This window comes from Lontra canadensis, unplaced genomic scaffold (genome assembly GCF_010015895.1).
Source record: "Lontra canadensis isolate GAN:19392208 unplaced genomic scaffold, GSC_riverotter_1.0 scaffold190, whole genome shotgun sequence".
Classification (NCBI taxonomy): Eukaryota; Metazoa; Chordata; class Mammalia; order Carnivora; family Mustelidae; genus Lontra; species Lontra canadensis.
Genome location: NW_022631184.1, coordinates 1138085 through 1163741, shown reverse-complemented (window position 1 = coordinate 1163741; position 25657 = coordinate 1138085). Strand labels below are relative to the sequence as shown.

Below are 25657 nucleotides of genomic sequence, written 5' to 3'. Positions count from 1 at the left end.
GACTACATAAGTTAATAACAACATAAATTTGAATACATTCTGAATCTCTATATTTGATTTATTCCTCCATTTTTTTTTGTTTTTGATGTTACCCTTTACATCTTTTTACCTTGAATATTTCTAGACAAAGTATGTAGTTCTAGTTATTCTTGCTACATTTTTCATTTAAACTTTATACTAGACTTACAAGTGATTAATTCACTATTTTTTTTCTATATAGTAACCTTTCCTAGTGACATTTACACGTCCATTTTTTTTCTTTTGTTACAAATTATCATCCTTCTTTCAGCTTAAATAGTCTGTATATAATTTATTGTAAGGTCAGTCTAGTGGTGATAATTTTTTTCCACTTTCGCTTGAAGATACTTTTTATATCTCCTTCAATTCTGAAGGACAACATTTCTGGATAGAGTATTTTTTGTTGGAAATTTTTCTTTTTTTCCTTGCACTTTGAATATATTATGCTACTCTTTGGGGGCATGTCAAGTTTCTGCTAAAAAGTCAACCTATAGTCTTTTGGGGGTTTCCTTACCACAAATTATTTTTCTCTTGCTGTTTTTAAGATTCTCTGCCTTTAACTCTTGGCAATTTAAGCACAATGTCTTTGTGAAAGCCTTTTTGGGTTTATATTATTTAGAACTCTGAACTTCCTGGATCTGGATGTTAGTTTCCTTCCTCACATTGGGAAGTTTAAGACATTATTTCTTCAAATAAGTTTTCTGCCCATTTTGTCCTTCTCTTTTCCTTTTGGGAATCCTATAAAGTAAATGTTGGCTTGCTTCATGTTGTTCCATCAATCCTTTAAGCTATTTTAACTCTTTATTAATCTTTTGTTTTTTTCTCTTTCTGCTATGATTGAATGGGTTCCACTGCCATGTTTTCAAACTCATAACTCTTTTCTTCTGCTTCATCTAGACTGCTCTTGTAACCCTTTATTGTATTCTTTCAGTGCAGTCATTCTATTCTTTATGATTTCTGTTTGGTACTTCTTCATATTCTCTATCTCTTTATTGAAATTCTCACTCTGTCTTGAATCGAATTTTTCAGTTCATTGAATCAAAGGGATTGTTCATCTGGCCTCTGAGCATCTTTATGAACTCCCTTATCACGTTAATTAGTTATTTCCATCTCATTAAGGTATTTTCTGAGGTTTTTAAAATCTTTTTTGGGGAACCTATTCTTTTATATTGTTTTTCATTTTTATTTAATATCTGTGTTTGTTTCTGTGTACTAGATAAAGCAGCCCTTTTCTGTAGTCTTCTGAGGAATGGCCTCATGTAGAAGGTGAATCTTATTATTCAACCTTGCCCTAACTTTGGTTGTCTCTCAAACCACTGTAATTGTCCAAGCAGTTTACTTTGATTTACTTGCTCTCAGTAGCTGGGGATATGCCAAGACTACTCCGTGTGCCAAAGGAGAGAATCTCAGTGAGAACCTTGCTTCAGGCTAACTGAAAATTGGACCTTCATGCATTATCTTTTAAAGTATGCAAATATTCTTTCAAAGAAAGACTTAAGAGGGATGTTTTCCTCTCTCTTCTGCACTAATTCCTGAGGTGATAGTCAGTTATGAACTGTTTATTTGTTTGCTACCATCTTGGCCCCACTGACCAGTGAACCAGGCTATTAAGGGATGTGTCCTCTGGAAAGCACCCACAAAAACTGTGTCACCCACTGTCCACACAAACTCCTTTCTTGAAGACACTGGTAACCTGAGGCAGAGCAGAAAGAGAACATGAAGATGGTGTCTGCTGGCCTTCCCAGTTTCTGGATGTGTGTTTAATTAATGTATGTTTAATCCCTAGATGTGTGTTTAATTAGAAGCCTCATGCTCAAACTACAGCTATGAAGGTAAGTTAATAGGCCTCTTTCATAGGAAGACCCCATTTCTGTCTGCTGCCTCTGTGCTGTGCCCTGAGGTAGTAGCTGGTTAAAATGTGTTATTCTGTTTGTTTCAGTCTTGAGGGACCATAAACAAAAGCCTCATTGGCCACTAGAGTCAGGCAATTAATGGGTACTCCTTGGGTGGCAGCTGCAGACACTAGGACTCTGGAATTAGTATAAGCTCTTTTCTGGGAGACACTGGTACCCTGTGGTGAGGCAGAAGAAGAATGTGAAGATGGTACCTGTCCTCCAAAGTCTCTGGAGAGAATGACCCTTGGCTCTTGGGTGTGTGCTTAATTAGAAACCTGTGTCTCTGGCCACAACTATGAAACACATGTGACCTGGAGTAAGACAGAGGGAAAGTATGAACATGGTGTCTGTTCAGCTTTTCAGTCTTTAGAAAATATTTCAGTTGGTCTCTAGATATGTGTTAAATTAGATGCTTGTCTGTTATGCCAAAACTTTTGAGATAAGCAGAGTCCCTTTCGCAGGAAAACTACATGCAGCTGCCTTTGTGCTGTCTCCTGAGAGGATGGCCAGGGTGAGTCTGCTACAATGATTTAAGAAATGCTTCTCTATTTACGAAAACCTTGTGGATCTTATGGTTGCAAACCCTGTTGGCTTTCAAAGGTAGATGTTTTAGAAGTCCATCTTTTGGATGCAGGTCTTAAAATTTGGGGTGTCTGATGTGGGGTTAAAACACTTCAGTCATCAGGAAAAGCCTAGATGTTGTGAATTTCACCCCAGCTGTGGGTCACCAGGGCAAGGATGAGATTTATGACTTTGTTTCAGCCTTTCCTACCATCTTTGATGTGAGTTTTCTTTCTTTTGCCCAATGTGTAAGTATCATTTAGCTAGTTCTTGGATTTATATTAGAGGGAATTGTTTCATATGTAGTGACAGATTTGGTATGTCTGTGGGAGGAGGTGAGTTCAAGACCTTCTTAATTTTCACCTTGAATCACAGATCCTATCCCTTCAACTTTTGATAGACAACTGGCTTTTCCAGTTTTTAATAGTTTTTAACAATCCTGCTATAAAAGTGTCCATGTATATTCTTATGCATATGTGGCCACATTTTTCTAGGACTCAGATATAGAATTACTGGGCAATCATGTTTACCAATGTTCAACTATACTAAAAAATGCCTAAAAAATTCCTAAATGGTCATAGTAAGTCTCAACACTATTATATCACATTTTTGATGGATGCTGCACATTGTTGTCTGCCCCTCATGTTGTCAGTCTTTTAAATTTTGGTAAATATTATAGATAGATGTGCAATGAAACCATGTTCTTATTTTAAATTATATTTCCCTTGAAGACCTTTATTTTATTGATTGATTTATTTTCCAAAGTACACATTTAATTATTTGGAACATATTTCCTATGGATTTTATGTTTGTATTGATTTCTAGGATGTGTTTATGTATGCTGGATACAAGTCATTTGTTGTGTACTTATGTTATAAATATCAAGTCAAATAGCTTTCCTTTAACTTTTTTAATGGGCAGAATTTCTTGATTGTTCTGTCATTAAATGTCTCAATCTCATTTTATTTATTATTTTTTAAAATCTTACTTAATAAATAAGATGTAATAATAAATTCTAGTATTTGTTGTATTTATTGCATTTTCTCTCAGATTTATAGCTATATAAGGTATTTTAGGCATACTATTGATAGCTGTGCAATTTTATTTTTATGAAAGTAAAATATACAAAATAAAATTTTTGAGATTAAGTATATATAAATAAGAAATGTACATTTATAATTGTATAATTTAGTGATACTAAAAACAATCACAATGTTGTGCAACCATTATCTCCATCCATTTCCAGACTTTTTCATCATTCCAAACAAACTTTTTAGCAATTTTATTTTTATTCATGTATCCAATGGGACTAGAACTATTCATTTAAAGGAGAAAAAAAAAAATCCCTTACTGATCTCCATTGTGCACTTGTAACACATCGTAGATGCATGTTCTTGTGTCTAAGTTTTTTCTTCCTTCTGTTGACCTATCTAGTTATCAGTGCTCTTATATTGCAAATTCTTGATTATTATTTTAAGAGGTCTTAGTAATATGGTAGAATGATTTTTTTTGTGAATGAACTGTTTTGTGTTTTCAAAAATTTCTTGACTTTTTCCATCCTACTGAATACCTATATAACTTTTAAAATTACTTTGTCATGTGTCAACAAAATTTGTTATATTTTATATTAAATCTAAAATTTTTTCTTCCTTCTCCTTGAGCTTTTTGATTAAAATTTTAAAATGCCTTAGTTACTATCATGGAAAGTGGCTGATAAATTTATTCTCTTAATCTGTCATGTTTTCCTATAGTCCTGTGTATTTATCTACATTTTTATACATACACTATCTTTCTGGCCCCTCTATCCCTGATCTTGCAAAGCTACTTGCAGAAAACTAATATATTTTTTTTTCTGAGATTTTGTCCATTCTGTATATTTTTCTTGCACAGTTCCTCACTTTCTTTCCTCGTATCTTTCGATTGCTTCTTTTTTCAAACTCAGAGTGAACATTCCTATTTCAGATAGCTCTTTTGTCTTTTTAGAGTCTAGATTAAATTTTTGTTCTTTTTTTTACATGATAATATGACATTGTATTGACTTTCTACAATAGATGTAATCTTTCTTCTGCTATCCCATATGCCTGAGAGCATGTTCATTGCTACATATTCATTTTTTGGTGCAGAGGCTAAAAGATAGATACTCAAATAACCACGGAATGAAATCTTGCTTAATAACTCCTGAATCAGTTTCATTCATTTACTACTCAATTTAATTCAGTATGCATTTATTACTATAGAAAGTTTAAAAGATTAGTAAGACATGATACCTGTCTTTAATAACATAAGGTATATATGATTATTAAATATCATATGCTTACATAAAATTATTTCAAATGTGAAGTAAATTTTGATGGAAATTATGCAAGTATAGAAAGGTAAATTAAAATGATTATCCCATTTAAGAGTATTTTTTGCACAACTGCTATGTGTCAGTCAATTAAATGCTAGTGCACTTTTTTTAATAATTGTTAAGACACCATCTCAAAGTTCAGAATCTAGGATCATAGCCAGGAATTAAAAAAACAGATTGGACAATTTTATAATTGTTTTTAGATGCTCTTAAAAAAATAAAAAGAGCATGACAAAAAAGAAATTTGTTTCAGATTGGTACTATGGAAAGAGTATGTGTAAGGAATAAAGTGTGAAGAATAGATAGACTGAGAAAAACATTTTTGTGTTAAGTAAGGGCAGTTAAAAATGTTCCAAAATAAGGAACAAATTAAAATGTGAGAAATGTAAAACAAAACAAAGCAACACTAAACACAGGCAAATGGAGTTGAGTAAGCAAGCTAAGACAAATCATGCTGGGCCCTGTACTGTGTTAAGATGTATGCATAATTTTCCCCTTTTTATTTAAGTGATATTTTGTTGTCTGGAAATATGAAGTCTTATTGGTTATTTGCATTGTTTCCCATTAGTATGTTTATTAAAGTTGCTATTAACAAACAGAACTTTGGGAGGCAACCATAAGAGACTTTTGACAATAGAGAACAAACTGAGGGCTGCTGGAGAAGTAGGTGGGAGGTGGGGATAGGTTAAATAGGTGATAGGTATTAAAGTAATCTCCTATTGTGTTGAGCAATAGGAGTTGTATAGAAATGATGAATCACTAAATTCTACACCTGAAACCAATAGTCTCTTATATGTTAACTAACTATAATTAAAAAAAAAAAAAATTATTTCTTAGGTGAGAGAGAGAGTGAAAGAGAGCATACAAGCACAGAGGGAGAGGGAGAAACAGACTCCCCGCTGAGCAGAGAGTCTGATGTGGGGCTCAATCCCTGGACCTCAAGGTCATGACCTGAACTAAAGGCATATGCCTAACTGACTGAGCCACCAGGCACCACACCTAACTAAAATTTAAATAAAAACTTGAAACAACAACAACAAAAGTAAAAAACAGAAACAAAAACAAAAAATAAACAAACAAAAAAACCCTTCGGGACATTTTAGAATCTAATGAGAAATCATTAAATGACATGTTAACATGGCAAGATGGACAGAGGGCTCATTGGCTAGCTGGCTGGCTGGGTGCATGCAAGACTGCGTGTGTTCAAATTGTGTTGAGCACTTCCAGAAATAATACTGAAATTTCCTAGGCTGTAATGGTGCCTGGTACCCAGAAGACCTACCATGACCTCTCTCTAGAGTATGCAAGAATCCACAATTCAGGGAAATTGGCATTTTCAGAATAAATTATGTCTATCCTCTGAACACCAAGGAGGAAGAACACCATTACCTACTACAAGTGTTGTACTGCTCTGAAGATGGATTATTCTAAAAGCATTTTTTGGAAATTCTTCAAAATTAGGTATTATGTCATCTGAAAGGATAACTTTTAAGGATGTTTCTTAGAATTTTTCTGGTTGGACTACTGTGCTGACCAAAGGGAAATGTTCATGTTTTTAGAGTTGGATAATGTGAGGGAGTTCATTAAATTACAACCAAATTATGGTCATAACTTTATTGCTTCAGAGACAGCTTTCTAAAGCATTTGCAAAATCTTCATTTGTGGCCCATCAATTTATATATAATGTGTAGTTCATTGAGTTACAGTAACTTTGCAGTTTTAAAAATGAAATGATTTTAGTTTTTCTTTAAAGCATATGTGGAAATTGTTTCAATTTTCATTTTCTTTTTCCAGAGTTGAAAACAGAAGCATACAGAGTTGAAACTAGGAGTCTAAGAATCTACAATGAGTTGGTGGCAGATTGTTTGGACTCATGTTGCCATGGAGCAGAGAAAAGGTAACTGGGTAATGCATTTCCAATGGAAAAATGCCCCAGGTTTGTGAGAGACTGCCTACTGACTGGCTTCCAAAGTCCCATTCCCTTGGTAAACTTATGAAAATATAAAGTCCTCTTCTTATGTTTTGTGGGCTTAAAACACAGTATTTGATTGATTGATTGATTTAGATTTTATTTGAGAGAGAGAGAGAGAGAGAGAGTGACAGAGAGCACAGGGGGGAGGAGAGGGAGAAGTAGGCTCATTGCTGAGCAAGGAGCCTGATGCAGGGCTCGATCCCAGGACTGTAGGATCATGACCTGAGCCCAAGGCAGACACTCAACTGACTGAGCCACCCAGGTGCTCCAAAACACTGTATTTTAAATTGTATGTCCTTTATAGTAATGTATAACATTTAGATGAGATAGTAACAAAGATTCCCTCTGCCCTGGGGAATGCTTAAATTTGGGTTCTGATAGGAATTAAATTTTTATTTTTTTCCCTTTTGAGGTTTTTTGTTTTTGTTTTTGTTTTTAGTTTTTACTAAGTTCCAGTTAGTTAACGTACACTGTAATATTAGTTTCAGGTGTAGAATTTAGTCATTTACACTTATGTACAGCACCCAGTGCTCATCACAAACAGGTGCCCTCCCTAATGCCGATTACCCATTTAACCCATCCCCCCACCCACCTCTGTTCTGGTGACTATCAGTTTGAAGAATCAAATTTTTATAACTCAGTCCTTGCACAGTTCAATTTTATTCTCTATTCTTTTTTTCTACTTCAGGAAAGAAAGGGGGAGTGGTCAAAAAAAAAAAAAAAGAAGAAGAAGAAAACTAGTTACTAAGATTCAACCAAATGTTTCTTGCAGGAATGATGAGAGTTTCCTATCACACCAAGGGTCAGCTATGAGCTTCACACTGGGAAGCTCAGAGAAATAATCATACATGAAGTCTTTTATCATGAGGTTTCAAGAGAGACTTTGCTGATTTTTCCAATACCGCTTTCTCCCATAAGTAATGTTTAAGTGTTTTGCAAAATCTAACCAGATAACCCCATTATATATTAATTTGAGTAAAATATGCTTAGACATTGTGACTTAGGGTCCATTGTGTGGAACAACAGAAACATTTTCTGGACTGCCACCCCTCTCCAAGCATTGTCCTGTGATGCATACTTCTGAACCTAAAGACACCACCTTGAGGTTAAACCCTAAACATAGGCCTTTTTCATGCCAGAATTCCTCAGCTAATTAGGCAAGTATCTTCAGCTCCAGAAGATGCAAACTATCATATCTGCCAGTTATCTCAAGATTATATTTCTTATGCCCTTAATTCCTTTTTTGCTGTCACTGGCCTTTTCCACATATTCTTTTATAAACTTTCTTTCTCTCTGTTGTGTTAAAACTCAGGACAAACCTGAGTTTGAATGCTCATTTCATGACATAATAGCTGTGTGACCTGAAAAATTTGCATAACCTTTATACCATCTATGAACTGGAAAGTGTAATATTAAACAACCCAAATTAAAATTAGATCACTACCATAAGCATTTGACTTTAAATAAGGTTTATTCATAAAGTCTATTGTATTTAATAGACACAACTGTATGTTAGATGGGTATGGTTATGCCTTATTTTGCAGAGATCAAAGTATTTTAACTATTTGCTCAAAACAGAAAGAAGAAATGTTCAGCTTCAGTGGTATTGCTCTTTCAACAGACTGTGGATTATTGGACCCTGAAGTTGTGGTCAAGTCTCTGAGCTTGAGCTCATTTCTATTCCAGCACTTTCCCTCCTGTTTGACAAATTTCTGATTTTTTGTAATTCTCTCCTTAGTAGGTTCTTGAGAATGGCAACTACATTTTGACTTAATCATAATTTAAAGTAGAATATATTTACAGGTGACTCCTGGATTTGTATTTTCTATCTATAGTCTCATGTTCAGCTATGTGTTTTACTTCTCCACCTGGGTGTATTAAAACAACTTCAAAATGAGCACATGATAACTAAGTCAAAAGCTTCTCTGCTTTTGGCTCTTTCTCACTATTCTCAATATCACAAAATGAAGCATGCACCATCCTAGATCCTGCCCTTTCTTTCACCAACTGTATGTAACCTATACACAATTCTGTAGATTTTACTTTTTAATTATCTCTCTAGTTTACCCACTTCTTTCCATTTTAATTTCCTGCTACCTGCATACTGCTGAGATGGTTTCTTTACTAGATGGAGAGATATTTATTTAATTAACTGCTCACATCTTCCATTATACCCTCTATCTTACATTACTAGGTGCACACAATTTTTAATGCACTGTGGAATCTATGCTTGTCTTATCTGCTTTAAGAAATGCAATTATTTGTCCAACAATTATTGAGACATTGAGAGCACAGATGTGAAGGAAACAGTACCTTTATATGCTAGTGGTTCAATTCAGTTAATTGGTAGATTTTCACTATCTGATAGTATCTATTATTTAACAAAATAAGTAATTAATGGGAGAAAAAGTCACTTTCAGCAAGTTGGTTGCAAAAAATCAAATCTATCTCAAGCTATAAGCTTAATGGCTATGTGCTTTTATTTTACTTGGATATTTGTTACTAAATTTATGTGGTTGCAAATCAACTTTATCTAAACAGTGGCACACCAACTTGGAAAAGGAGGAAAGAGTTTATATTGTTTTTTGCTAAGTTACAAATACATTAATATGTGTATAAGAAAGAAAAGAATCCACGGGTGAATTTTAAAGGGCTGACAGCTTATAACAGGAAACAAATAGTCTTCAAATGGTACATTACACTTTAGATAACCGAGAGACCATTTTATTTAAAATTATTAGAAGAGCCAGAGGATATATAGAATATAAAGATATGGTTGGAAATAGAATGTTTTTCTTTGTGCTCAGGAGTGCACGAACATCTCTGAACTCCAAGTAAACTGGGGCTTAATGATCTAGAAAAACATATGGGAAATGAGAAGATTTCTTAGGCAGAGTTTGGGAATTCTTGATAAGCATGATCAGAGACTTAGATAACCACAGAAAAGTGGGGACTCTCCTATTTTGAGTAACAATAGAGCAACAATTCTTTTTTACTTCTGTAGGGCAATTAAAGTGTTTAAGTGTAGATGTGATAAATAAGAATAGAATTATTAATTTTTCTGCTCAAAATTGTAAAGGGACCATTTACTAGAGTGAGAATAGCACAGTGCAATAATGTCTGGCACTTGGTGTCCCATTGGAGCTCAGTCCATAGACGCCATGATATTGTGAGCCGGTTACTCAAGGGACTTACTCTTGAGGTTATTTCTCTGAATTCTGTGTGATTACTGAAAGATAACGTTTTTCTACTGCCTCTTGCATTACAATGGGATAATCAGGATGAATTTAATTGGTAATGTTTTGGAAAGTGTCAAGGTAAGCTCCTGATGTCTTAGTGAATCCTTACATGATAGGGGGAAATTATGACTGCAGGGCTCTTGTGCATAACCATGTCCCAGCATCCTTTCCTATAGACATTTTAATGAGCTACACATTTTCCATAGAGGGAAGATGGTAAATCTCTAACCCTTCTGGGGACATGATTAGGTCACATCAACAGGACTTTTATTTCTTTTTTCTCTTTCTTAGCTTAAGCCATTTCCTCATCGCAGAGGTAAGTCAATGGGTTTCTTACTTCAAAGTTCTTTTTATTAGAAGTGGAGTCACTGAGGTTAGCTCACTTTCTTCTGACATGTTCCCAGGCAAGTCCTGACATTTAGTCTAGAAACCGTTTAATTTTTTACCTTATTTGGCATGAACATTTCCATGTTGTACCACATATGGCATGGAACAGGATTAACCACTTTTGGAGCTGTTGCAGAGAGATTCTGGGCCCAGAGAGGTAGATTTTGAGCCATTGTTTTACTTTGCGAAGTAGTTTTACTTTGCATAGCTGAGGGTCAGACTTCACCTGTGGTCCTAACTCTCAGCCATAGCTTCAACATTTTTGCATACCTTTCCAGGCAGTGGTAAGAGCTAGGTATCATCTTTGTGGGCATACTGCTATCTGGTTTATGGGGCAGTCAGTGACTGGAGTCTACAACAACCCAGACTCCCCTTTTCTTAGAATCTTACATGTGGTTCCTAGCTAGTCCTTTCTGGGATCTTAACCTGGGGACACCTTTTTATTTCCTCTCAAGACACAGGCAGCTGAAGATACTGCAGACAAGAAAGTAACTCTTGAGGCCAGAATGAATGTTCTTGGCCTGAAATAGGTATATTTACATTTATGGTCAGGTTCTATGTTTTATGGCAGGTAGATCAAACTGAAATTAAAGCAACTCAGAATCGTGAAGTCTGAATTTCACACTAGTCTTTTCATGTTGCCTTTGACTATTCACAACCAAACAGGAAATATCTCATAAAATTCTTTTTATTTTGTTCTCTCTCTCTTTCTTATACCCAATATTCTGCTCAAAGGCAGCAAAGACTGGGTTTAAATTGTTCACTCCTGATTCTTCTATATTCTTCAAACTGAAAAAAATAATCATTCCCACCCAAATATTTTTGCATTTAAAAAACACTTGTGAAACATCTTACCAGGGTATGGTGACAATCTCATTGAATTAAAAAGGAATTGATTGAGGATATACATTATTTGCTCAACCAATTCATCTTAATTCTGACTACAAATAAATTCTTGAAAAAATTGGCTCTGAAGGGAGATCAATATATGGCATGTATGTCCACTTACCACCCTCTTTGCTGCTTTGTCTACTTGCAGCCACAGTCTCCTGAACTGCTCTGGGGCTATCTTTGATTCTATAGACAATGAAGATGCTTGTATTTTACATCAGCACACTCCCTCCTTTCATGGCACATGTCATAATTATCTTGTTTTGAGAGAACATTTGAATACAATTTTTTAAAAGAATTTTTAGTTAGTAAATTATTTTAGAGAGAGTGGGGGAGGAGTAGAGGAAGAGAAGCAGACCAACTGCACGCTGAGTGGGGAGTATGATGCCGGGGCAATCCCATGACCCCAAGAATACAACCTGAGGCCAAATCAAGAGCTGGTTGCTTAACCAACTGAGCAACCCAGGTGCTTCTGAACTCAATTTTTTTTTTTTTAAGATTTTATTTATTTATTTGACAGAGAGAGAGAGAGATCCCAAGTAGGCAGAGAGACAGGCAGAGAGAGAGGGGAAGCAGGCCGCCTGCTGAGCAGAGAGCCCGATGTGGGACTCCATACCAGAACCCTGAGATCATGACCTGAGCTGAAAGCAGAGGCTTAACCCACTGAACCACCCAGGCACCCTGAACTCAATTTTTTAAAAAATTGCTTTTGAGTGCAACTTTTCCTGTATTAAAAAGTACATCTAGTTAGCTGACAATATTTGTGTCCTTTGGCCTAGATTTATTCTATTTGGATGAGAAAGTTGCTTTTAGTATGTTTAAAGTAAGTTCTTGTTTTGTGTTTTGTAGTTGGGTCTAGAAAGGAATAAAAGGGGTTGGAGGGGGGTCTGCCAGAACAGAGTAGCAGGTTAAATAGTTCATAGTAACATTTAGAATACATGGGCTCATCATTACAATAGCATTTTCAACTCATGCCCTACAATCACTCAGTGAAATAATGGGGGGCACAGTATTCTCAAAGTGAAAATAATTCTACTTAGAGAAGGAGGTAAGATGTAGGAATTCACAAAATCCGGTGATCCATGTAGCATTTCTGATAGGGTCAATCTAGAATAGAAGACTGGGAAAGTGACTCTAGAGCTGGAATCTGGTGAATAGGTTTTTAAAGGAGAAAAAGCTCCAAGTGGGGATGAGTGGCTATGGTGGTGTCCAGCACAAGCAGGGGGCATGGGCTTTATCAATGATAATCAGATATGATAATCAGGCTGGACCCTGTGTGATATGGAAATACCCAGAAGTTTACTATATTCTAAGGCAGATAGATTAGAGGTATATCCAAAATAGCATTGATTAGGATCATTTCATGTTCTGAGGTTGGCACTATTAGTGGTCTTTAAAAGTGGTGAGTGACTGTGGAGACACAGAAAGCATTATCTGCAAAGGTGTAGAGAACCCTGTCCCATGGGATGCTGCATGTCACTATGGGTAGGGTCTAGACAAAGGGACTAAAAATGCTCATGCTTAAAGGTCTTTTCAGTTGTCAAATGCAAAATTCTGCTTTATATGATAGTTTAGGGGCCAGGCTACAGTGTGTTTGAATAGCAAGGAAGACTAGTTTGCACAGAAAGGAAAAACAGAAGCATAATGGGGCATAGTCAGCATCTGGGGGGACTGGAAGGGAAGTTGGTTGGACTTTGAAAGAAACTTCTTCAATATTGGTAAAAGAGGCAACGATTAGCATGATTTATTTGGTTCCCAAATAGGCAATCTCATTGTTTCCATTGTATCCCTGCATATTTAAGGAAATGTGTCTGTCTTTATAGATATTTTCTGCTTTAATTAAGAAAACAGCAATAGTATTTTGTAATGCAGGTGTTTTACAGTTTTGTAAAAAAATATACAATTAGTTTACAAAATAGCCTCTTAATTTGTTCTTTTATATGAAAATTATTAAATTAAACTTTCTGAAATATTTTTAAAAATTATTTTGTTACTTTTGTGTTACTATAATATGCTATTTTTTATACTTTTGAGGGATGTTATATTAATATTCATGATTACTTTTGTTTATTATGTTATGTAAAATATTGTCTTTATTTTTACTAGATTTTATTTTCTGACATATTTCTAACTTATTTCTTATTTTTTTCTCATTTTATCTTATTTAAAGGAAGTATTAAAAATTGTTTACATTTTAATATTCAAATTTTTTAAAAAATTATTTAATAATCCCCAATTGAAATTTTGGCACCCTCTTTCACTTAAATTTCTATTATATATTTAAGTTTCACAGCAATGAGTTAGAGAATATAATGCGAGAAATTTCTATTCTCCACATAATTGAGTTTTTCATTAAAGCTTAATACCTGGTCAATAACACAAACTTTATTATATGACCAGTGTGTTGTGTATTTTATGTTTGTTTTTTGGGAATTTAGTAGGGCTATGTCTCACTGTAGATTAACCTATAGTTATAAAGTAACTGTGAGAATTAGAACTTTAGCTTGCATGTTAGCTTTCATAATGTTAAACTGTGAGTGTTTGATGTCAAAATTAACTAACTGAAAATCTTACGATATATTATGTTTTTAACTCTTCATGTCACCTTTCATTGTAACTCCCTCTTTCTCCTTTATTCCATTCTGGGCAAGTTACTCAGGCATATCTTTTACTCAGCTTAGTTTTCACTTAGTACAAATTAGGATGTAATTGCTCTATCCTTAATCATTTTCTACAGCCAGTTTACCTTTTAAAATCAACTGTTGTTTTGAATCATTTGTTTTAGTAACACGCTTGTCTTAAATTTCTTGAGTGTGAAGGACTACTGTTTGCTTCCCAAATATTTATACTGGTTTTTGGAAAAATTCTTCTGCAAGTATATGTTCTTCATTGAACTTTTGTTTCTTGAAGGTCTCACATTTTCCTTTTTGTCTTTGTCCTTGGTCTTGTTTTGTATTTTAGTTGTTTTTTTTTTAAATGTTCAAAACCTAGGTCCAGTGTTTTTATATTTCTTAAATACCCACCTTTGGATGTACATAGTGATCTAGGCTTATTGTTTTCTGAATAAACAGAACTTTCTTTCTTTCTTTCTTTCTTTCTTGTTTCTTTTCTTCCCCTGGATGCTTTTTTGGGTTTTCCTCATCAAGTGCATTTATTTGTAGTGAACATTGCTTAATATATATTAGATACACTTTTATATACTTTAAAACTGAGGCATGTTTTATTAAACTACTTGCTAAACATGATCTTTTTTCATTTCATCTTTTTTCTATTTTTAAAATAGGAAAAATATTTATTCATATTTGAACAATTACTATTTGTGTTACACAAGTCAAAATAATAAAATGGTGAATGGCAAAATCTCATCTCTCTCCCAGAGGTCTACCACTCCTATAAGCCACTGCTCTGAGCAGCTTCCTGTGTATCTGTATATATAGGGACATATGACTATACAGAATTCCTCTAATTTAGGCACATATACATGGAATGTGGTACATATATTTACACATGGAATGTGATACATATGTTTACACAGGGAATGTGATACATATGTTTACACATTCCATAGTTTTAGAATTGTTCCTGTTTAGAATATTCTCTTTCTAGAGGAGAGATCACAACTAACACCAAAGAAATACAGACAATTATAAGAACATATTATGAGCAACTCTATGCCAACAAATTTGACAATCTGGAAGAAATGGATGCATTCCTAGAGATATATAAACTACCACAACTGAACCAGGAAGAAATAGAAAGCCTGAACAGACCCATAACCAGGAATGAGATTGAAACAGTCATCAAAAATCTCCAAATAAACAAAAGCCCAGGGCCAGACGGCTTCCCGGGGGAATTCTACCAAACACTTAAAGAACTAATTCCTATTCTCCTGAAACTGTTCCAAAAAATAGAAATGGAAGGAAAACTTCCAAACTCATTTTATGAGGCCAGCATCACCTTGATCCCAAAACCAGACAAGGATCCCATCAAAAAAGAGAACTACAGACCAATATCCTTGATGAACACAGATGCAAAAATTCTCACCAAAATACTAGCCAATAGGATTCAACAGTACATTAAAAGGATTATTCACCATGACCAAATGGGATTTATTCCAGGGCTGCAAGATTGGTTCAACATCCGCAAATCAATCAATGTGATACAACACATTAATAAAAGAAAGAACAAGAACCATATGATACTCTCCATAGATGCTGAAAAAGCATTTGACAAAGTACAGCATCCCTTCCTGATCAAAACTCTTCAAAGTGTAGGGATAGAGGGCACATACCTCAATATTATCAAAGCCATCTATGAAAAACCCATCGCAAATATCATTCTCAATGGAGAAAAACTGAACGCTTTTCCGCTAAGGTCAGGAATACGGCAGGGATGTCCGTTATCACCACTGCTATTCAACATAGTACTAGAAGTCCTAGCCTCAGCAATCAGACAACAAAAGGAAATTAAAGGCATCCAAGTCGGCAAAGAAGAAGTCAAACTATCACTCTTCGCAGATGATATGATACTATATGTGGAAAACCCAAAAGACTCCACTCCAAAACTGCTAGAACTTGTACAGGAATTCAGTAAAGTGTCAGGATATAAAATCAATGCACAGAAATCAGTTGCATTTCTCTACACCAACAATAAGACAGAAGAAAGAGAAATTAAGGAGTCAATCCCATTTACAATTGCACCCAAAACTATATGATACCTAGGAATAAACCTAACCAAAGAGACTAAGAATCTATACACAGAAAACTATAAAGTACTCATGAAAGAAATTGAGGAAGACACAAAGAAATGGAAAAATGTTCCATGCTCCTGGATTGGAAGAATAAATATTGTGAAAATGTCTATGCTACCTAAAGCAATCTACACATTTAATGCAATTCCTATCAAAGTACCATCCATTTTTTTCAAAGAAATGGAACAAATAATCCTAAAATTTATATGGAACCAGAAAATACCTCGAATAGCCAAAGGAATATTGAAAAAGAAAGCCAAAGTTAGTGGCATCACAATTCCGGACTTCAAGCTCTATTACAAAGCTGTCATCATCAAGACAGCATGGTACTGGTACAAAAACAGACACATAGATCAATGGAACAGAATAGAGAGCCCAGAAATAGACCCTCACCTCTATGGTCAACTAATCTTCGACAAAGCAGGAAAGAATGTCCAATGGAAAAAAGACAGCCTCTTCAATAAATGGTGTTGGGAAAATTGGATAGCCACATGCAGAAAAATGAAATTGGATCATTTCCTTAGACCACACACGAAAATAGACTGAAAATGGATGAAGGACCTCAATGTGAGAAAGGAATCCATCCAAATCCTTGAGGAGAACACAGGCAGCAACCTCTTCGACCTCAGCCGCAGCAACATCTTCCTAGAAACATCGCCAAAGGCAAGGGAAGCAAGGGCAAAATTGAACTATTGGGATTTTATCAAGATCAAAAGCTTTTGCACAGCAAAGGAAACAGTTAACAAAACCAAAAGACAACTGACAGAATGGGAGAAGATATTTGCAAATGACATATCAGATAAAGGGCTAGTGTCCAGAATCTATAAAGAACTTAGCAAACTCAACACCCAAAGAACAAATAATCCAATCAAGAAATGGGCAGAAGACATGAACAGACATTTCTGCAAAGAAGACATCCAGATGGCCAACAGACACATGAAAAAGTGCTCCACATCACTTGGCATCAGGGAAATACAAATCAAAACTACAATGAGATACCACCTCACACCAGTCAGAATGGCTAAAATGAACAAGTCAGGAAATGCCAGATGCTGGCGAGGATGCGGAGAAAGGGGAACCCTCCTACACTGTTGGTGGGAATGCAAGCTGGTGCAACCACTCTGGAAAACAGCATGGAGGTTCCTCAAAATGTTGAAAATAGAACTACCCTATGACCCAGCAATTGCACTGCTGGGTATTTACCCTAAAGATACAAACGTAGTGATCCGAAGGGGCCCATGCACCCGAATGTTTATAGCAACAATGTCTACAATAGCCAAATTATGGAAAGAACCTAGATGTCCATCAACAGACGAATGGATAAAGAAGATGTGGTATATATACCCAATGGAATACTATGCAGCCATCAAAAGAAATGAAATCTTGCCATTTGCGATGACGTGGATGGAACTAGAGGGTATCATGCTTAGTGAAATAAGTCAATTGGAGAAAGACAACTATCATATGATCTCCCTGATATGAGGGAGAGGAGATGCAACATGGAGGGTTAAGGGGGTTGGAGAAGAGTAAATGAAACAAGATGGGATTGGGAGGGAGACAAACCATAAGTGACTCTTAATCTCACAAAACAAACTGAGGGGTGCAGGGGGAGGGGTGTTGGGAGAGGGGGGATGGGGTTATGGACATTGGGGAGGGTATGTGCTATGGTGAGTGCTGCGAAGTGTGTAAACCTGGCGATTCACAGACCTGTACCCCTGGGGAAAAAAATATATTATATGTTTAAAAAAATAAAATTAAAAAAAAGAATATTCTCTTTCTACTCCCTGTTTGATATGTTGAAGCTATAAGATTTGAAGAAAAAAGTTGTGGAAATACCGCATTCACTGCCAATATTTATAGCTTAATAATTTTTCTATAGAACTAATTTAAAAACCTTCAAAGCTTAGTAATTTATGATGCTCTTAATGAGTAATGAGGATTTCTAACTTGATCAGAAAAATTGCTATGATTAAAAGGTCTAAACGCAGTGTTATCTGAAGTGGATTTAATTGCTTTCTGTAAACTCTGCAATGCATCTTTGGCAGGTGACTGGACACTGCTGTTCTCTGTGAGTCCACTTGTGGATGTGTAGAGTGAAATCAATAAAGGTTCAGAATGATGAGGGTAGACTGAGGCAATGTTTATTCCCCATGCATATTAAAGGTAGTGGTTTCAGGGTTCACCAGTGAAGGGGCTGGGGACATTTTGCAGGTCTCGTACATGAAGTGACAAAGACAGAACTAAAAACAATTAATTCTGCATAATATTTACTCAAGAAAAAAATGAATTTGAAAAAGGAAGCATTTGTTTTTGTTATAGACATATATTTTCTTTAGTAATAGATAAAATACATGAAGTTTCCTACTGGGAAAGAATAGGGCAAATAGACAAAATAGTAATGAAGATATTACAGGATGGGTCCATTTTGTAATTATAAGATTGAGGTGGAGTTCATCAAAACCAAGAAGTTTTTGTGTAGTCTGACTCCTACTTATCACGTTAGAAGTCCCCCTATCAAATTCATGCTTTTTAATACTTGTATTTCATTTCATTTTTAAATTTTATTTTGTCTTTGTAAGTTTTTATTTAAATTCTAGTTAACATATAGTATATTAGTTTCAGGAGTAGAATTTAGAGATTCATCACTTACATACAACACCCAGTGCTCATCCCAATAAGTGCACTCCTTAATGCCCAACACCCATTCAAACCACCCCTCCACCTACTTCCCCTCCAGTAACCCTCCACAAACCCGGAGTTTGTACTCTATCATTAAGAGTCTTTTTTGTGGTTTGTCTACTTTTTTTCCCTCTCCCATATGTTCATCTGTTTTTTTTTTAATTCCACATAAGCGTGAAATCAATACAGTATTTATCTTTCTCTGATTGACTTATTTTTCTTAGCATAATACACTTTAGCTCCATACATGTTGTTGAAAATGGAAAAATTTCATTATTTTCAATAGCTGAGTAATAGTCCATTGTATGTATCTACCACATCTTCTTTTTTATTTTTTTAAGATTTTATTTATTTATTTGACAGACAGAGATTGCAAGTAGGCAGAGAGGCAGGTAGAGAGAGGAAGGGGAGCAAGCTCCCCACTGAGCAGGAAGCCCGATGCGGGGCTTGATCCCAGGATTCTGGGATCATGATCTGAACTGAAGGAAGAGGCTTTAACCCACTGAGCCACCCAGGCACCCCCACATCTTCTTTATCCATTCATCAGTCTATGGACATTTGGGTACTTTCCATAGTTTGAGTATTGTTGACAATGCTGCTATAAACATCAGGACACATGTCCCTTCAAACCAGTATTTTTGTATCCTTTGGATAAATATTTAGCAGTACAATTGCTGGGCCATAGAGTAGCTCTATTTTTAACATCTTGAGGAACCTCCAACCTGTTTCCATAGGGCTATACCAGTTTGCATTCCCACCAACAGTGTAAGGAGATTTTCCTTTCTCTGCATCTTTGCCAACACCTGTTGTTTCTTATGTTGTTGATTTTAGCAATTCTAATATAGCCATATTTAAATAGATGGCAGAATAGCATGTGTTTGAGGCAGCTCCAAGATGGAGGAAGATTGGTAAGGCCTGCTTATTCATTCATTTGGTAATGGTATCTACTAGTAACTCTACTATTAACTAGAGATGTGTTAGTCTCTTTAGGGAAAATAAAATAGGTATGAAATGGTGAATGTAATTTATATGAATTGCTGACTAATTTTGGGGAGACTATTTTGTGCTGAGCCATCTAAGGATTGGGTGCTACAAAATTACATTTTATGTGACCCTTGGCCTCATGACTCTCAGAAGCTGTTGTGAACAGATACATACACAACTTAGTCATGTAAGCAAATAGAGAAGATGTTGTATATTATCTAGTCACGGGCAAAAAAAAAAAAAAAAACCATTAGATAGTTTCCCATTCAAATAAGGACAAAGGATTTGGAGTATGGTATTAAAGTATGATACTGAGGGAAATTTCATTGGTAGCTGCAATGTAAAAGAAGGACTCACCTTTTTGTGATGAAATCATAATTACTAGCTTGCTAAGTATCATTATTTTATAAACTGGATACAGTGCCATCATTGGAAATAAAATAGCCCCTTAATTAATTGTTTCCAAAACAAGATCCACATTTTGCATTCACACTTTGAGCTGATGACTAAAGTACACATGATTCCAGGAAAAAGAAATCTAAAACCATATGGATAGAATTTCACTTCCTAAAAATTGATTATAGAGCCTGGAGTACCCCGTCTCTGAAAAAAGGAGTAGGCAAAACAAACAAACAAACAAACAGAAAAACAACCACCACGACCACCACCACCACCAACAAAAAACCCCTAAGAAATAAACATAATGAGAAGGAAGAAGAAAGGTAGTGTAGAGAATTAACTGGAGGAAGAAATAGACTTGTTAAGTGTATATAATACGTTATATATATATATATATATATATATATATATATATATATATAATACACTATATATAAAATAAACTATAGAATTATATAATACTATAATATACACACTATATAGTGTATATAATACATATATAATACATAATAATATATATACATATATAATACATAATAATATATACTATGTATTATATACACTATATAGTGTATATAATACACTTGTTAAGTATATGTGTGCCTTTGACTGGGTCACATAAGCTCTGAGGACTTGATTTTTAAAGTAATGCCATTTAAAAAATGTAATGACCGTTACATCTGCTATATTTTTAAAAATATAAATTGATAAATGGCTTCCACTATTTTGGGTGATGAAAATGGCTTTATTTCCTCTTGATTGAAATTGCTTAAAACAAACCTGTTTTTTCCTTCTATTGAAATTAGAAATCTACAGAAATATTGAAATCTTTCTGTAACTAGAAAGATGTTAATATAAAGAGGTAAATTTGATTGGATGGAAGTGATGGTCTAATTTATTTCCTGCAATAGATAATATTGCTTCCCTCAACACACACACAGTTTTATTGACATATAACTGATACACAAAAATATTCACATATTTGAAGTGTAGAGTTGATGAATCTGGACATATATATGAACTATTCCCATAATCAAGGTAATAAATTACCTGCAAAAGTTTTCTAGTTTACTTGTGTCCTCTTGTGTGTGTGTGTGTGTGTGTGTGTGTGTGTGGTAAGAATACTTAACATAATTTGCCCACTTAACACATTTTAATTGCAAAATTAAATTTAATTGCATAATTGTATTGTTAAATTCAAGCAATATGTTGGACAGTAGTTTTCTAGAATTCATTCATTTGTATGACTGTAATTTTATAACCATTGAACAACTTCCTATTTTTCTCTCCTTCCATCCTCTGGCCACCACACCATTTTATTTTTTGTTTCTGTAGGTTTAACTGTTTTATATACCTCATGTAAGAGGAATACTTTTCTTTCTGTGTCTGGCTTATTTCACTTAGCATAATGCCCTCAAGGTTTATCCATTTTGTGCATTGCAGGATTTCTTTTTTAAACTGAATAACATTACATTAATATCAAATGATATAATATTCATTAAGAGTGAGTAATAAATACCATATCTATTCACCCATAGATGGACACTTAAGTTGGCTGTTGTAAATAATGCTGTAATGAACACAAAAATAAAGACATTTCTTTGTGATCCTGATCTCAGTTCTTTTGGATATATACCTGAAATGAAACTGTTAGGTCATATGAAAGTTTTGTTTTTAATTTTTGAGGAAGGTTGATTCTGTTTTTCATAATGACTGTACCATTTTACACCCCCACCAATACCATATAAAGATTCTAATTTCTCCAAAACCTTGTCAACGTTCCCTATCTTTTTTGATAACATCCATATTTACAGGTATGATGTGATATTGTATTTTTCATTGCATTATCTTGATGATGACAATGCCAAACACTTTTTCCTATACCTATTCAACATCTGTATGTCTCATTTGGAGAAATGTCCATTCAAGACTTTGCCTACTTTTTAATTAAGTTATTTATTTATTTATTTATCTATCTATTTATCTATCTATCTATTTATTTATTTATTTTGCTATTGTTTCATTTGTGATTCTTATATATTTTGGATATTAACTCCTTACTAGATATTCGTTTTGTAAATATTTTCTTCCATTTCCTAGATTTTCCTTTTGTTGTCTGTGGTTTTGGTGTCATATCTATAAAAATATTGTCAAGACCAATGTCATGAAGCTTTTCCTTTATGTTTCTCCTAAAAGTTTATGTTTTAGATCTTACATTTAAGTTTTCAATACATTTGGAGTTGATTAATGGTGCATATAGTGTAAGCTAGACGTCCAACTTCATTCTTTTGCATGTGGATATTTAGCTTTTGCAGCACCATTTATTGAAAAGACTATCTTTTTCCCGTTATGTATCCCTGGTAACTTTGTTGGCAATCCAGTGGTTGTATATAAATGGGTTCTATCCGGGCCCTTCATTTTACTCCACTGATACATACATCAACATTTATGTCAGTACCATAGGTTCTAATTATTGTAGCTCGATTATGATGTTTTTACATATGTCTGCTTTTCTCTATTTTAGAGATCATCAGAGGAGAAGATGTGTATTTATTTACAATGCACCTAGTAGGAAAAATGATCTAAGCTACTAGATGTAAAGACATAGGTTCTAAGAACTTAACATAGAATACTTTTGGGGGAAGTATACTATCTTATTTGACCTTATATAATATGTCATCTTTCTCAACTGTAGCAGCCTTTGGGAACACACTTTGCATATGGGGATGATGAGGAGTACCAATGAGACCAGACTAACAGGTTTTGTCCTCTTGGGGTTTTCTGATTATCCTCAGTTACAGAAGGTTCTATTTATGGTCATTTTGATCTTGTATTTATTAACCATTTTTGGGAATACCACCATCATTCTGTTATCTCATCTGGAATCCAAGCTTCATATGCCAATGTATTTTTTTCCTTTCTCATCTCTCCTTTTTGGATATATGCTTTACCAGCAGTGTTATTCCTCAGCTCTTGGTAAACTTGTGGGATCCTATGAAAAACATCACCTATGGTGGCTGTGTGGTTCAGCTCTATGTCTCTCTTGCCCAGGGATCTACAGAATGTGTCCTCCTAGCTGTGATGTCCTATGATAGCTACATTGCCATCTGCTGTCCCCTCCACTACACTGTCATAATGCATCCTCATCTTTGTATGGCTTTGGCATCTTTGGCATGGTTCAGTGGGGTGGTCACTACTCTAGTACAGTCTACTTTCACCTTGCAGCTATCTTTCTGTGGGCATCATCAAGTGGATCATTTCATCTGTGAGGTCCCTGTACTCATCAAGTTGGCTTGTGTGGACATCACTTTCAATGAGGCTGAGCTCTTTGTAGCTAGCATTATCTTCCTTATAGTACCTGTTTCCATTATCCTGGTTTCCTATGGCTACATTGCCCAAGCATTTTTGAGGATTAAGTCAGCTTCTGGAAGAAAGAAAGCATCTGGGACCTGCTCCTCCCACCTGATGGTTGTCATAATCTTCTATGGAACCATCATCTTCATGTATCTGCAGCCAGCCAAGAGTAGATCCAAGGACCAGGAAAGTTTGTTTCCCTCTTTTACACCGTGGTGACCCCCATCCTCAACCCTCTTATCTATACTTTGAGAAATAAAGAGGTTAAGTGGGCATGAAGGAAAGTTCTAGGAAAGATTATGGGAATAAAGTTTACATGATTATTTAAAAAAAAGGTTTTTTAAAAAGCACTACTGTGATGAACATCTCTTTGTGTGTGGTAAAATAAAAAAAATTAAACTTTTTTTTTTAAACATTAAACTTTTTAATAAAAGCCTATTTGGGTCAATTTTCTCCCATTTTCTTTTGGTTAATTATTTATACAACATTCTATAATATACTGTGGAATATATGTGGAATATATAATATACTGTGGAACTTTGCCTTTACCCAATAGCAACAAAAAAATAGCAAAAAAAAAAAAAAAAGTCAATACCTCAATCTATTCTTAAATATCTTTCCTCCTGAAATATATCATCTGTGAAACACCTCTGAAATTGTTGTTTTCCCATGTTGAGGAAAAAAAATTGAGAAATGTTTTAAACTAGTCATTTCTTTTTTCATTATTTGTGAAAAACATATTTGGTCTCTCAGCTTTCCTGTATCTCTAGTTGGACCAGTGTCTTCCCTTTTTCCAAAGTTGCACCAAAGATGGAAGAAATTGAGGCAAACTGTTATGAAGCAGCATTTTTATTTCCTCCGACACTCTATCCTCTTAGAATGTGATATCAATGTGTAGAAGAGCATAATCCACATGGAACAAAAACCATACATTCAGGTAGAGGATAAAGTAGAAAGAATCAACCTGGTTCTATTATTTTGTAGTTGAGCCAATAAAAGCAGTTCTGACTAAATGACCGACTAAGTGATTGACAAACCACATTTCTTTGCTTTTTTAATGTTTTATTTTTTTATAAACATATAGTGTATTAATAGCCCCAGGAGTACAGGTCTATGAATCACCAGGTTTACACACTTCACAGCACTCACCATAGCACATACCCTCCCCAATGTCTATAACCTCACCCCCCTCTCCCGACCCCCCTTCCCCCAGCAACCCTCAGTTTGTTTTGTGAGATTAAGAGTCACTTATGGTTTGTCTCACTCCCGATCCCATCTTGTTTCATTTATTCTTTTCCTACCCCCGAAGCCCCCCACATTGCATCTCCACTTCCTCATATCAGGGAGATCATATGATAGTTGTCTTTCTCCAATTGACTTATTTCACTAAGCATAATACCATCTAGTTCCATCCACATCATTGCAAATGGCAGGATTTCATTTCTTTTAATGGCTGCATAGTATTCCATTGTATAAATATACCACATCTTCTTTATCCATTCATCTGTTGATGGACATCTAGGTTCTTTCCATAGTTTGGCTATTGTTGACATTGCTGTTATAAACATTCGGGTGCATGTGCCCCTTTGGATCACTATGACAAACCACATTTCTTTTCTGGAAATTACTAACAGTGACATCTGATTCATAAGAAAAAGCTTAGCTATATAATATTCTAGGGCTTGCAAATACATATAAATAAAAAACATTCACTATTGTTAGGTAACTCTACATTTCTATATTTAAACACATTTTCTTAACTTGGAGATTTATATTCCAGATGAGAGTTTAGTCAAACTAGTCTTGTTGTTTATGCTATAGCACTGATGATTTGTTTCCCAGGACTTCACTCTAAATGGCCTTTGCTTAGAACATTTATTTTCTGGGTGTTATACACAACTAATGAATCATTAAACAATACATGAAAAGCTAGTGATGTACTGTATGTTGGCTAATCGATTTGAATTAAAAAAAAAAATTCCTTTCTGGAAATGAGTGACTTTTGCATCTTGATTCTTAGGAATTTGTTTGTAAACACTCCATTTCACTGAGTTTTTTGTAAACACTATTTCACTGAATTGTAGCAAACATTGATTGTATGGTCTTTAGCTTCCAAGAATGCTGTGTGTTTAAACATGCATCAGAATAAATATATAAACTCAATGAAATGAAGAAGAA

The 25657-nt window shown here is 34.8% G+C and overlaps 1 protein-coding gene and 1 pseudogene across 1 annotated transcript; one reads left to right on the top strand and one right to left on the bottom strand.

Annotated features, from left to right (window-relative positions):
- LOC116861103 overlaps nucleotides 1-3853 on the bottom strand; it is a 33752-nt pseudogene extending 29899 nt beyond the window's left edge.
- A 19001-nt stretch (nucleotides 3854-22854) lies between these two features.
- LOC116861102 (olfactory receptor 2G2-like) lies at nucleotides 22855-23757 on the top strand. The gene is given in 3 exon segments (XM_032847585.1): nucleotides 22855-23034; nucleotides 23036-23657; nucleotides 23660-23757. Coding segments are annotated over 3 exon segments (900 nt in total).
- The last annotated feature ends 1900 nt before the right edge of the window (nucleotides 23758-25657 follow it).